This window comes from Corvus kubaryi, unplaced genomic scaffold (assembly GCF_017639235.1).
Source record: "Corvus kubaryi isolate FWS band 111438036 unplaced genomic scaffold, C.kubaryi_AGA036_p1.0 37284, whole genome shotgun sequence".
NCBI classification, from domain to species: domain Eukaryota; kingdom Metazoa; phylum Chordata; class Aves; order Passeriformes; family Corvidae; genus Corvus; species Corvus kubaryi.
The window spans coordinates 6,002,788-6,017,126 of NW_024581088.1; the positions used below are offsets into that span (position 1 = coordinate 6,002,788).

At 49.2% G+C, this 14,339-nt stretch overlaps 1 protein-coding gene and 1 long non-coding RNA gene across 5 annotated transcripts in view; one reads left to right on the forward strand and one right to left on the reverse strand.

Moving 5' to 3' along the window:
- Positions 1-14,339, forward strand: part of LRRC75A (leucine rich repeat containing 75A) — a 57,685-nt gene that overhangs the window by 38,995 nt on the left and 4,351 nt on the right. Inside the window, exon 3 of the mRNA XM_042026102.1 lies at positions 1,639-1,751. Within this exon, the coding sequence (XP_041882036.1) occupies positions 1,639-1,751 (113 nt within the window). The remainder of the gene's footprint in view (positions 1-1,638; positions 1,752-14,339) is intronic.
- The window catches only part of LOC121663635, a 29,368-nt gene continuing 16,779 nt past the window's right edge, over positions 1,751-14,339 (reverse strand). For 2 of the 4 annotated variants that reach the window (XR_006015696.1, XR_006015700.1), the window contains one exon: positions 1,751-7,370. This is a non-coding gene — a long non-coding RNA (uncharacterized LOC121663635). Of the gene's footprint in view, positions 7,371-9,861; positions 13,746-14,339 lie in introns of those variants that run through there. The other 2 variants (XR_006015702.1, XR_006015698.1) reach the window with 2 other exon arrangements.

Genomic DNA, 14,339 nt, shown 5'->3' on the forward strand with positions numbered 1-14,339 from the left:
GGTGTTGAAAAGTAAGGGTTTAAATGTGTTTAAAAGTAAGGGTTTTATCTGTGGTATAAACCCAGATTTCCTGGGAATCAAAGGCTCAGGTGGGAAATGGCTCCTGGCTCACGCTGTTCCCAGGGTTTTCCATACCCAGGGTTTTCCATACCCCGTGTCCTGCTGGGATCCCTGGATCTGGGGTTTCTACCTGAAATCCCCTGGCACTGCCTGCCTTCAGTGCAGATGGAGCTGGGCAAGCATCACCCTGCAAGTATCAGGGGAAAATCAGCTGGAAAATCAGCTTGTGATTAATGAGGTACCTGGATATGTCTGGGAATAAACCCCTCCAATTTATGTCAAGGCTTTGTTCTTAGAGTGCAGTCAAATCCCACAAATCCTGAGGTGATATTTCTGCTCCAGCCATCTGCAGAGATGTCCTGGTTCTGTGGTTGTTGTGGGGTTTTTTTTTACCCTGCTGTAATTGTTTCCCTGTATACCCCCAAGTGATTTGTCAAAATCCCAGTTGCTCCCTGGTAATTCAATATTTATGATGTCTTTATAGGGGCGGTCCCGCTCCACTGACTCGGAGGTGAGGGGGGGAGAAAATTGCATAAATTGCATAAATGAGGCTGCAAAACCTGAGCTCTCAGGGAGGATGTGAAGGCAGCAATAATTGGCTGTCCAGGCAGAGGAGATGCAGCATTCCTTCCTCAGCATTCCTGCCTGGATTTTCCCAGAAAATCCTTGTGGATGAACAGCCCAGGGTGACTGTTTATTGTAGGGTTTCCTATTTAATTCCTGTGTCTTCCCTAATGATGCAGCAGTTTGATAAAACCAGGCAGGCAGCACAAATTGTCACATCTTGGATCTTTTTTTTGTCAGCATTGATCTTTCAGTCAGGTTCATCTCTGCCTGTGACCTTTCAGAGAGCAGGAGAAGCACAGCAGGATGGGTGGTTTGAATTATTGGATGTCATATTATGTGTATGAAAATCCTGAAATGAAACATGATTGAACGGTCTGGATACTGAGGATTATGTTTCATTTTATTTTGATTTTAAAATAATTAAATTAAACTTATACATTCTTAAAAAATAGATATATCATAATATATAAAATTAGAAATTAAATATAAAATATTTCTGGTTTAGGACCCAAACTCCCTACACCCAAATCCTTAGAAACTTGCAGAGTTCAAGTTTTCCAAGCCAGTATCCCTTGGGCTGGAAATTTGAGTCAAAATTGAGCAGACAGTTTTTCTTCAAGCTTTTATTTTTCCTAACAATTAAATATTGTGAGATTTTCTCTTCCCAAGACTCCACCAGCTCACTATACCTCTGGGAAGCAGTTTTTGGTGGTAGTGGGTGGGTATTTAATCAAATTTAATCAATCTCTGTCGAATTTTAGTGCTGGAAGCTGTTTCATGGTGTCAAATGATAATGGAGGAGTAAAAAAAATAAAAATTAAAAAAAAAATCATATACCTGCAGTATCTGAGCAATCAGAAGGGTTTTTTTTCCCCTTCCTAGACAGTTTTGAGGGTGCTCCTTTCAGGCTTCCCAGCTCCCAGCTGGAGCCACTCCATGGTTGGAGCATCTCCTGGGTGTGGTGGCAATGCTGCAGAGCCCTCACCCGGTGTCCATTCCATGTTTTTTCAGGAAGGGGACTCCCTGGGAGCCATGGAGAAGCTCTGCAGGCAGCTCACCTACCACCTGAGCCCCCACTCGCAGTGGAGACGCCAGGGCATCATGAAGAGGAAGCCGCAGTCCTGGTGAGTCCCCGCTCAGTCACTGTCCCCAAGCTGCCCTTGCCACCTCTCAGGGGCAACAAGGGCTGGGGACAGTGGGAAGAGGGGTTTTCCATGATGGTTTTGGCAAATGTGGGAGCTGCCTGCTGCTCCCTGCATGACAGGAGGAACAAATCCAGTGGGATGAAGGGAAGTGCTCAAAGCCGGGAGGGAGCTGGAGTGTCACAACCTCTCAGCTTGGCATGACCTCCAAAATCCTCCTTCCTCTCCAATCTCACCAGCATTTTCCCCACTTCTGGTTCCTTCATGCCCCTCCAGAGGTGTTTTCCTCTATTCCCATCTTCTTTTCCCTGTTGCAGAGGAGAGCAGCACTTCAGTGCCCGGGGAGGAGGAATGGTCTGGAAAACCTTGAGCCATCCATCCTCCAAACATCCCTTGTCTCCCAAACTGCTCCAAGAGCTCCTAATTAGCTGGTAATTAATGTCCAGGCACGTGTCACCAGGCATACCGTGGCTTGCAGTTTGCACAGAAGGAATTTTGTTGTTAAAAACAGGGGGAAAAGAACCCCAAATCCCCTCCTCATCCAGCTCCTCAGCAAAGCATTCCCAGCTGGTGTCATCCTGGATCCACAGAGCTGAGAAACCTGTGGATGAGGCTGATGGGAATGGAAAGGACTGCTTGTTTTCCTGATGTTAGGCATTATATATTTATTATTTTTGCTTAAGGAAGTGAGAAATAAAAAGGGAGCTGCAGTCTGGGAGAGTCAGGATTTGGATCCAGATGCTGGCTCGTGGTCCCAGGAGAGTTTTGGTTGTAATGGAGTTGTAGTGGGAATTAATCCATTGAAAAAAAACTGGAATAGAGAAGGAGAGGGGAGGAACATGGTCACAGGAGGGGAAAAGACACAAGGAAATAAAGGATTGCGTGGCCAAATAGGATTAGGAGCATATTTTCCAGGGCTCTGGCTCAGCATCCTTACAAAGTGCTGTCCTGAGAGACCAAAACATGGAGAAATGTATTTCATTATCAATGATAACCACATTTTGGGTGGTTTTTAAGGTGGATTATGGCTAAAATTTGCAGTTTCCAATAGAGCAGCAGAAACTGGGGGAGTGTTGGAGCTCCCGGGCTGTGTCCCAGGGCACACGGAGCTGGTAATGACCCAGCAGCTCATTACCCTCCAGGGGTTTCCTCTTAACTAGAACAGGAAATGCTCATCCCTTATCACCCCATCAGGGCATTGTTAAAGTCACACTGCTGCTGCATCGGGGAGCTCTCTTCAGCCCCGAAAACCGCACGAAATCCTTGAAAATGGAAAAAATTCCGTGCCCTGCTTCGTGCCCCTCTGTCTTTAGTTACCAATCGCTGTCCTTAATCCCCGGCGTGGGATGAGCAGCGGTGTGAGCACAGCCTCATGCCCGAGATTTGCAAGGCTTTATCTGCAGCCTTTCCTTGGAGCAGCCGGGAAATAGCTGAGGTTTTCCAAGGCTTTAAGAGCAGGGATGAGGTTTCGGGATGAGGTTTCGGCTGTCAACGAGCCCTGACCACATGGAAGTGACCTCAGGGCTGCCAACGTGGGATGCTGGCTGCTGGTTCTGCCCCAGCCAGGCTTTGGAGGGTGGGATTTTCCTGGATTTCTGGTTTGGATGCTCTTTTAGGAGGTGGCCGTGAGCTGAACCCTTTGCTGGAAGTTGAAGTCAGCCTTTTGCTAAGGTCTAAATGCCTCAATACAGGGATTTTATAGTTGGGGTTTTCAAGTGCCCTGTGCTGCTCCCAAGGGAATCATGAGCTCCCATTCCCATGTGTTGGCATTGCCCTGACTCGGCCCTGCTGCCAGATGTTGCAGGAACTCCCCAATATTGGGGATCCACCCTTTTTTGTGTATCTCCTCCAGGGAAAATCGCTTCCCTTCATCCCACACCCACCATATCCATTGCAGGGGATAATGGGAAGCAGAGCAGCAGCAGGAGGAGGAGGAGGATGGGGACAGAGGACGGAGCTGATTTTTTGGCTGGACAATCCCAATCCCATCTCCTCCCAGGAATCCCGTCCAGCCTGGGTGTGCTAAATCCAGGCAGACACTCCTAGGGCTCTGCTCTGCTGCCTGGCATCAGAGCCCCCAAACCTCTGCCAAATGACCTTATTTTTTTGGCACATTATAAATCTGTCTGGCTCTCCCTCACTGTCTCCGCGCCTCCCTCGGAATACATTAAACATCCAGGGATGAAAATCAGGGAAAGCCAGCAGCAGCAGGATGAAGCCAGCCTGCTAAAGTCATTTCCCTGCGCCTGGCTCTGCCTAGGGACACGATTCCAGGGTGGAATTAGCTCCTGGAATCTCTCCGCTCCTGGAATCTCCCTGCTCCTGCTGCCGTCAGCTTCACAAGAACGAAGCCGGGAATCAAAGCTCCCGGAATTGCTGAGAGCACGGGCTGGGAGGGAGGAGGTGTTTCCCTGGGGAAACGCCCTCCGTGGCTTTCCCACCCTGCGGGGATATTCCTTTCCCGGCTGCGGTAGGAATGAGCCAGGAATGCAGCAGGGAGGATGGAGCAGCGGGCACCAGCTGAAGGAATATCAAATATTCACGTTGTAATTCCAAATTTACATCAGATAAGCCCCTTTTTTTTCTTTTTTGCACACAATTCCTGGCCGTGCCCCTGCACGAAGCGGGGAAGGATTTAAGGTGAAGCAGCTCAGTTTAAATGGAATTAAATGGGGTCAATCTGGACTAAATTCGTGGATTTTTGAACTCTGTTGCTGCTGTGCAATAAGCAGAGAAACCCCCAAATGTCCACACCAGGGTGAGCCAACGTGGCACTTTCTAACCCCATTTTTTGTTTCACAGCTCCCAGCCCTCACTCATGCAAACCCCCCAGTGCTGGCACATGGAAAGATCCTTTTCCCACTTCTCATGGGTTTCCCAGGTGGTTTTCCTTAGCTCCAGCCCACTCTCTTTTCTTTGCCACTTGTCCTCTCTGCTGGTGACACCTGGGACTCAGCCTGAACTCCCTGTGGCTCTCTCAACACTCTCTGATGTGAAATCATTAGAAATCACCTCAAAAATAGCAGGAAAATTAATAATTTGGGACAGCTTCCGGAAATGTTGAGGCTCCATGAGGCTGTGGCAGATTTAACCCCTGGTTGGGGTTAACCCCAGATTTAACTCTGGTGGATTTAACCCTGGCAGGTTTAACCCTGGGGTTTAACCCCAGATTTAACCTGAGGGTTGGATGTTCTCCATGGCATTTGGCATCCAGGTACAAAGACCTGTTAGAACAGAAGTTGTTTGGATTTAGTGATGAATTTAGAGGCAGAACCGCCTCGTTTTGATCGCAGGAATGATCTTTTACCATCCCACTCCTGATTTCATCGGGGGCACAAAATATTGAAGGAATGCTGGGTGCTGGGTTTTCACGTTGGCAGTGCCTGCTTGCATTGCTTTACAAAGGAAAAAATCTTTTTTTAAAAGAGTTTTCATGGTGGGAGAAGCCCTTTGGAAAACAGAAAGGGAATGTTTGTGGCTAGGGATCCTCCTCTGCTGTGGTAGCTGGTGGGCGAGCAAGAGGAGAAGTCGGAGCTCCTGCAACAAATGGTTCCTTCAGAGCATCCAGCACAAATCCAGGCGGTGGGAGGAGGCTGGAGCAGGGTCTCCTGGTCATTAAAATCCCAGTTCTGTGTGTGCTGGGAGCTGCTGCAGGAGAGCAGGGAATGTGGGAGCTGGAGCCTTTGGGATGAGTGTGTGGGTGATCCCTTCTCCCTGTGTCCATGGAATGTCATTGTCCCCACGTTCCATGGAGCAGAGGGGACAGAGGATGCTACAAATGCTGCAGAACTCAGGCTGGCTGCTGTGATTTGGGGTGCTGGTGCAGCTTTCCACCTTTTGCAATGGAAAACGGGCGATTCCCAAACTTCCCTGCTCTTTCCAGCGTGGCCTGAAACTCTGGGCATGGAGAAGAGCAAAGCTCTGGCTCCTGGTGGTTTTTCAGGTTGGGAAGCGAGGTTGGGAAGCAGTGGGATGCTCAGCCCTGGCTTAGAGGTGGGTCCTGCATCCCACAGGAGGAGGTGGGTGAGGGTCAAGAGCTGCTCCTGGCCAGGATGGACCAGCTGATTTTGGCTGGGTCACATCACCACGGCTGAGGGCTGCAGCCTGTGTGGTCACTGAGCCCATAAATCCTTGTCCTCAGAAGATAAATTCCTGGTTTGGTGGCTCAATTCATTCCCAGGATGGACACTAAATTCCAGCCCCTGTCTGCCCTTGCCGGGGTGGAGCAGAGCTTTCCCCTCGGTGTTCCTGCAGCACAGAAAGATTTGTGCTTAACAGGTTATTCCTGTTAATTGCCCTGACAAGCACATGAGAGGCCACCTCTGAGCATGTCCTACCCTCCTTTTGGGATTGAGGGCTGGAAATTAGGATTTAATCTGTTTACTCTTGAAATTCAGCATTTAAATCCCAGTGATAACTGGGAATGGGGAGGGTTAACCACAGGCACTGAGTAATCCTCTCTAATAAATGACTTAATGCGATGGGAAGACCTGGAGTGACCCAGAAGGGAGCTAAGATTTTTGGGAGAGAGAGAATGGAAAACCTTTGGGAGACATCTTTGGTTTGGGCTGCTTCACACAGGGCTCAGCCAGTTTAATAAATTGGGAATATTTTCTCTGCTTTGGCAGAAACATTTGGAAATTTGTGGTGCTGAACAGCAGGAGGGGGCTGGTCCCAGCAGGGCTGTGGGGTTTGGCTCTTCCCCACACACCCCACACAGTAAATGAGGAGCTTTGATGGGGTTCAGGGCACACAAAGAGGGGGGGAAAAAGGAACTTTTTGAGGTATCAACAAGGAGAAATAGTTGGACATGGGTAATTTTATCCCAGGAATGCCCTTTTCATCACCTCTGTCCTCCTCACCTCGCTCTCCTCCATGGCCGTGGGGCACTTCCTCCATCTGCCAGTCCGGGACTCTCTGGACTTTTTATAGCTACTCAAGATGTGACTTTTCTCTTTCTCTTATGGCTGGGATGGGAACAGACCCTAATTTGCCCTGTCAGTTGTTCTCTTCCCAGTGCTCCTCCACATGATGCTGCTCCTTGGATTTATTCCCTTTGGCACGTGCCTGGCAGGGAGCACAGTGCCTGCTGTGTTTGTGCTCTGATGGTCTGTGGGACTCCCAAACTGCTCCTTTGCTTTGTGGAAAATCCATTTTCCAACATATCTGAATGGGAGCAACATTTTGGGCTGGTCTTTTGCATGCACCAAGGTGCCTGGCTGGGATTTGGGATTTTTTGTGGAACCCCAGCAGATGGGTTTGAGTGGGGTGGGCAGGTTGCTTCCCAGAAAAAAGGGAAAATCCCAACCATCTGAAGCTGGGATGCAGCTGCCTGGAGCCAGGCGTGCATCACCACACTCGCTCCTCCTTGCTGTGTAGAAATCCCAATGCATCTCTTCTCCAAAAATGCTGTTTAATGTGTAAACATCCCCTCTGGCAGCTCCAGGGGTTTGTGACCATTCAAAAACCACGGTGAAATGTTTCATCCTGGTGGGAATGGGGTGTGGTGTTGGAGGGGAGAGGGGGAACAGGCCAGCAATCAGCCAGGACAAGCTGAGTGGGAAGAAGGGAAGGATTTCATCCAGCTGGAGATGGATGCTCCTGAATGAGAGAGGAATCAAAAAAAAAAAAAAAAAAAGAAATCTCTGTCATTTTAAAGTCAATGTACAGCACTAAGAGGCTTTAGAGTTAAATAATTCTCTTTTCAGGCTCGTGGGGTATAAATCCAGGGTGTCAGGGTGCCCCTGGTTTGCAGGGAGGGAGGGATGGACCTGGCAGTACATGGGGATGTCCTGAGCTGCTCCCAGTGTGCTGATGTTACAGCAAAATAGAGGCTGGAAACAAACCCAAGGAATTCCTTTTCCACCCGGTTCTCCCTCCTGGGTGATGCTGAAGGGTCCAAAAGCAGGGAGGATTCAGGACAGGCCATGAAACAGCACAGTTCAGGCTCCAGAGGCTGGGAAGGAAAACGCTTCTTGTTGAATTTAGAGAGTCAGAGACCTTTGGCATGAGGAAAACAAGGCTAAGCTGTGAACAAATGAAATGCCTGGTGTGGAGGGAAAGGTGGAATGCTGCAAATCCAGGGGAGGAAAGATTTGTGAGGGCTGTGGTTGAGAAATAGTCCTGCAACGTGTGGCTGGTGGCAATGAAAGGAGCTGCCACTATAGTGGGATCATTAAGGTTGGAAAAACCTTCTGACATCAAGTCCACCACTAAGCCTAGTGCACATCTCCACATCTTTTAAATGCCTCCAGGTATCCTTTAAATCATTCCAGTGTCAGGAGAATTAATCCACCAACACCAGAGGTTTATGTCCAAAAAGGAGACAGAGGAGTGCTGTTACTTTATTCAAATAAAGGGAGAGGCCATGGGGTGTTTCCCCTGGGGTCTCTCAGATTTTTGGAGGGCGCAGCCTCCTTTTTATCCCAATTTCCCAGCTGCATTTCCCTCTCTTTCCCCATTGGCTGAGGTACTCCAAAGGTACAGGCTTCCCAGAACACCTAATACCTAAGGTTCCCTTCTCATGTATAACCCCCCCTTTATTGTTAGCTCTTATTGAATTTTATGGTTTTCCCATTGTTTCTTTCATCTCTCAATATCCCATTTCATTTATCAGCAGACCTACAGTCCATTTGTAGAGACAAATCCCCTTCCATTCATCAATCAGTGGAACCCTTCTCATTGTTTATCTCTCAGTGCTAATTTCATCAACCAGCAGGCCCAGAGCTTGTTTGTAAAGACAAGTCTCTCATTCCTTTCACCAGGGAGTTATTGTTGATGATATTCTGGCAAAATCTGATTTTTCCTGTGCCTGTTGGAGCAGGAACTCTGGGATCTGCCCCCTGTTTCCTGGAAAACCTGAGCAAACCACACCAAGCAGGGAGGGTGAGCAGGTGCTGAAATCTCTCCTTGCCACTGAGAGCTATTTGGCCACCGGACCAGCAGGTTTGGGGTGGAAATGAGTTCTTTTTCCAGCTGAGTTTGGCTGGAGAGGTTATCCCTGAGCATGGAGAGGCTGCAGCTCCTGGCACACCTTGCCCAGCCAGGAGCTGGCATTAACCAAGACCTACTTCTGAAGCTGAACTGTAAATAATTCATGGGCACTGAAATGCCACCCGGGTAGTGGCACAGGGCTGTCACATCGAAGGGACTCAACGTGTAAAACGAGCCCTTCCCCTGCTTCTTGTCTGGGTTTGCCCCAGAACTGAAAACAATTGACCCAAACTGCAAAGCCCCATTTCCCCCCACACTGATGAACATTGACCCTGACAAAGGCTTGGATTGCTTTTGCTGTTCCTGACAGCCAGAAATGCTGGAAAATAAAGCAGGAAGGACCTGAGGGTGGGATGAGGTGATTTGGAGCAGCAGGACACCCCTCCCCACTGACTTGTCCCTCACACTTTTGCTGCAGCCTTAAAAGCTTCGGATGGTCACAGGCACTACCTGGGATTTAAAACCTCGTTTTCAGGCCACCCTTCTTCTCCTCTTTCCTCTCCCGTCCTGCAGCTGAACCAAGGGATAATGTGGTGGTTTTCCTCCCCTCAGAGGGAACATCCATCCTGCTGCCATTGCTCCCCTCCCACCTCCTTGCACTTGGGTGCTGGTGCTCCCTTAAACGTGTTTTTTGGTCTTGTGCCTGATCAGAAAAGGCCTTTGAGTGTGAAGAGTGTGGACTTTTAAATTTCTTTTTTTGCAATAATTACTCCTCTGCTTCTGGGCAGAGTGGAAATGAGATTTTCTATTGACACATGGCGGGGATTATTTAAATCCATCCCCGCTACTCGGGCTTCGGAGCGGGGAATCAACCCGTAGAAATTGTTATTAAACGAGGGAATCAGCTGCTAAAAGAATTCATCTCCCCACCTTGGAAGTCGTCCAGACACTCTGTGATGATTTGTCTTGTTTCAAACAGCCACTGACTCCTTTTTTTAAGGTGGTGAGGGGCAATTTGGTGCCTTGCCTGGGGCCTGGATGCTGCTCCATGGGGGAAAGGCATCGATCCCCCAGCAGCGGTGCCCATTTAATCCCAGCCAGCCCAGCCTGGCTGTCACCCCGGGCTATATTTCCCAATTAAGACAATCAAGCTCGATGATGAAGCTTTGAACGGCGCTCTTTACATTTATTTTCTTTTCCAAGCCCTTTCAGGCGGCGAGGGCTGGTGAATGAAGGTGTTTAGTGAGCTCATCCATCACTTGGACTCGGGGGTGAATTCCCACCTCCCACTGCTGCTGCTGCTGCTCTCTTGGAATGGAAATAACGCTTTAAAACAACAAATTTTATTTTTGCTGCAAATGGGGACAGCGACAGCGGCGGGGGAGGGGGGGTTGTGGCATAACCAGGGATTTCTGTGTGTCCCCTCAGAGTCCCCATGGGTGACACGAACTGGGCTCATCCCCTTCCACTCCGACCCTTCATCCTCACACACCCCTTGGCTCCTGGGAGGTGGGGTGGAGAAAAAATACCCCTCTAGAGCATTTGAAGCACAGAAGGTTCTTTTGCATCTCAAAAGGGGCTCCAGGAAAAAGTGCAAAGCCCCTGCCCAGCTCCCAGTTTTTCCAGGCCTTGCCAGCCTGTGTTTTGACACATCCCAGTGCCTGACAAACGAGTCATTCAGCCCCAAGGCTGATGCCTTTTGTCCAGCAATATGTTCTTCCAGGTGTTTTACTCTCCCTTTGTCCAGGATTAAGGCCAGACTGGGGAGCTGGGGGAGTGGTTTTTTGGGATGAATCCACCCTCCTGTGCTGAAGGTCACTCCTCTCAGTGCTCTAGGGAATGAGGATTATTCCTTGGCAGCTCCTGGCCTGGAAGAAATGCCCATCTGGAGCCACTTCTCCTGCATTCCCTTCTTTAATTAGCTGCTGGGTCACCCTGAGTGCTCAAATGGGGCTCCTTATCCCAAAGACAATGAGCTGGAGACTTGAGGGGGGGAAAAATGTGTATGTTGACATAATACGGACAAATAACTCGGGAAGATTTGTTGTTGGGCTGATCTTTCTGAACAGCTGAAGAGCCAGCTCGGAGCACAGTGACACAAACCCTCATCGCTGATAGGTGCAGAGAGCAGAGAAAAAGGCAAAATATTTGCATTTGGAGGGCCTGTGTTGGAGCAGAGGAGGCAAACAGGGAAAATCCAGGGAAGGATTTTGTGGTTTTCCTGCTTGTCCAGCAGAATTTGCCGTGCCGTGGGGACTGGGGGTGCTGGGCAGGGTTTGGCTGTGAGGAGCAGAGGATCACATTCCTGCTCTGTTATACCCACTTGGCAGCTCTGCTCTCAGCTCTGTTTTCATCTTTGGGGGGAGCTGGAGGCTGAAATCCCCCCCATTAGCAGGGAATAACCTGCCAAGAGCAATGGAGTGCTGGGGGAAGAGGGAGTTTGCTTTGGGCAGCTCAAGCTGTTCCTTGTTCCCTGGTTTTTTTCCCTTTGTTTGCCTTTGCAAGAATGGCCGCAGCCTCTTTCTGCTGCCCCTGAGCTCAGGGAAGGGGCTCTCAAAATGAAATAACTGCCCCAAAAGCTCTGCGCAGCAGGAAAAGGAACCCACAGGATGCCAAAAAATCAGGTTCAACCCCTGCTGCAGCGACAGAGGAGGAGAGGGGCGCTGAGAAATCCTCTAGTTGGGACAGAATATGAAAAAGCCACCCAAAAATCCCTTTTTTTTTTGGAGACAGGAGCAGGGAAGTGACAGTGGGTCAGGTTGGATCCTGTTATTCCTCACTGGAGGAGAGCTGAGGGTACAATGGTGGCTCTGTTCTGGGCTGAGGGGGACCCAATTTTTTGTTAATGTGAAGCAGATGCATCCCAGGGTTGGAATTCCCAACACCAGGGCGGGGAGGGTGTGAGGGAGCTGCTCCACACTGCTCAGGGCTGGTTATCCCAAGGCTGTCTGATCCCAAGGATCCCATCCCTCCCTCTGGGAGTACTGTGGGGCCCTGCAGGGAGGCAGGATGGCTGCAGGAGCAGGATTTTCCTGGCCAACATTACATCTGTGCATCGAAAACCAGGCGAAACAGGGCTTTTTTGGCTTGATAGATGTGGAAATTGTGATTAAAAACTGGCCAAACATCAGGTGAGAGACTCTTGGCTGCCTCACTGTGTCCATCTCCTCTTCCTTTGGCTGCTGCAGCCCAGACCTTCTGGCTGTGCAGGTCCTCCAGCACAAATCCTTGGATGTTCTTTGGGATGTTCTGTGCTCTGGGGGGGCTTCCTGACCCCCTGGATGTGGTTGGAGGCCACCAGCCCCACATGGGACATCACAAATCCATCCCATGGGTCTCTGTCCCCCACAAAACCAGCTGTGCCCACACTCAGGCTGGAGCAGGAGCTGGAGTTTTCCCTCTGATCCATCCCTGAGCGTGGCAGGATCCATGCTGGGCTTCACTTTGGACACCAGAGCTGTTGGGATTTTGGTGGGAATTGCAGGATTTGGCTTGGAATAGGGACCTGCCAAGGATCAGAGGGGGAAAAGGGAAAAATTGGGGGCGATGGCAGCTCCTGGCTCTGGAAAAAAATCCCTTCCCAAGGAGTGAGAGGGACAAGCAGGACCCTGGGAGCCGGGCTGGCAGCTGCCTCTGTGCTCTGGCTCTCATCAGAGCAGGAGGGGACCTCAGCCTGTCTAAACTCTTCCAAATGTGATCTGTGCTCCAATAAAATAAACAGTTTAGGGAAAGCCGAACCTCAGGCACACATTTTGGCAGCTGATCACTCTCTAATTGCAGGAAGAGCAGTTGGGAGAGGGTTTTTTTGGTTTTTTTTTTCATTTCTTCGGGCTGCTTTCTGATGAGAAAACTGGGCTGGAGGATCAGGGTTGAAGCTTCTCTCCTAACACGTCCCCATCCCCAAAAATCCTGGGGTTTTCCCCTTTGTATTAATGGAATTCAAGTTATTTCAAGGAGCAGGAAACACAGACAGCCTCTGCTAAGTGTGAACCTCAAACCTTCAGCGAGGGCCTGGAGCTCTCCACAATTCTTCCCTGATTTTTTTGTTGTTGTTGTTGTTGTTTGACGACACCAGGGGCAGATTTGAGGGCTGGGAGAGGATTTTGGTGGGCAGAGGTGAATCAGAGGCGTTGCCTCTCAAGCCTGGCTGTTGTCTGGGTGTTTCCCCCATCCCAAAACTCCCCGGGCTCTGGAATGGGATGGAGATAATTAACACCAGCCCCATTCATCTGCAAATAGACACGACAAAACTCATTTTTCTCTGCAATTTGTGGTGAGGGGACAGAGCAGGAGCAGCCACACTCTCCCCCTCACTTTTGGGGTCACATTCACCCCCATTAACGAGGTCATTCCTTCCAAAAATCAAACAAAGCAGCAACAAAACCAAAGGGAGAGGCTGGAATGAAGGATTTTAGGGAAAACTCCATCCTGCTTTTCCAGAAAAAGGCTGGAGCCCTGGCCAGCACTGCTGTTCTCCATCCCATCCCATCCCTCTCCCTTTTCCTTTTCCTCCTCTTCTTTTGCTTTTTTAAACATATTGGCAGCCTGTTGTGTGTTTTTAAGAGCAAATTATTAGGAATTTCTTTTCCTGTGGCCTCTTCCCTTTGGACAGTGAGGGCTGCAAATGGATTTAAAGGTCCTTTTCCCAATCAGCCCAGCTTCCTCTCTCCCTAGTGGCAAGTTGCTCATCTAAATCCAATATGATTTGGGTATTTTTGTACCTATCCAGTCATAAAAATCCCTTTCCAAGAGTCTTTCCAGCTTTTTTTCCTTCCCTCCTGTGTTAGAATTTGAGGAAAATGCTGCTTGTTTTATGGAAAACTCATTTATTACAACACAAATCCTTTTTTTGGGCCAACTCTTTTCCAGGGAGTCATTTCCAGAAGAAATGAGCCCAGCACTGTTTGCCTTTAAATTCCTGATTGTTTTTCTCTGGGCATTTGTGCAAATTGCCTCTCCTGCAAATGCAGGTTCCTAACAGGGTGTCAGCTGCAGCTTCTTATTCCACTGGAGTAGAGTTTGTTGGAAAAATTCCAGCAGTTTCTATATAAAAACAGATGTTTGGGAGCAAATTGTATGGTAGGGAGGATGACATAAATACATTTTATTTTGGGGGTATGGCATAGGAAAATGGAGTTCTCCAGCAGCAAGATATTTACTTTTCTTTTGCACTAAATGAAATAGAATTACAATTATAGCAGAGCATTTTGACGGCTCCCAGGTGCTTATTTTTAGCATTTTGTTTAGCAGGAAATTAAAAACAAGTTGGGGGGGGGGGTGGGAAATGATGGTTCTGAAACAGAGCAAGAACCTTTCCCTTCCCTGCACATCCCAATCCAGGCTCCTGGAGCTGGATGTGCTGCATGCAAATGAGCTGCTTAATTGGCCCTGCTGGAGATATTGATCAAGGGGATAACAGAAATCCATTTAATCCATTTCCTGAGGAGCTCGTGGTGTTTAAAGGTTTAATTGGGTCCTTTCGCTGAATGCCACGGGGACACTGAGGGGCTGTGGCACAGCTGGGGATGGGGGGTGCAGGGGACAGTGGGATGGGGATGGAGCAGTGGGATGAGGATGGAGCAGTGGGATGGGGATGGAGCAGTGGGATGAGGATGGAGCAGTGGGATGGGGATGGGA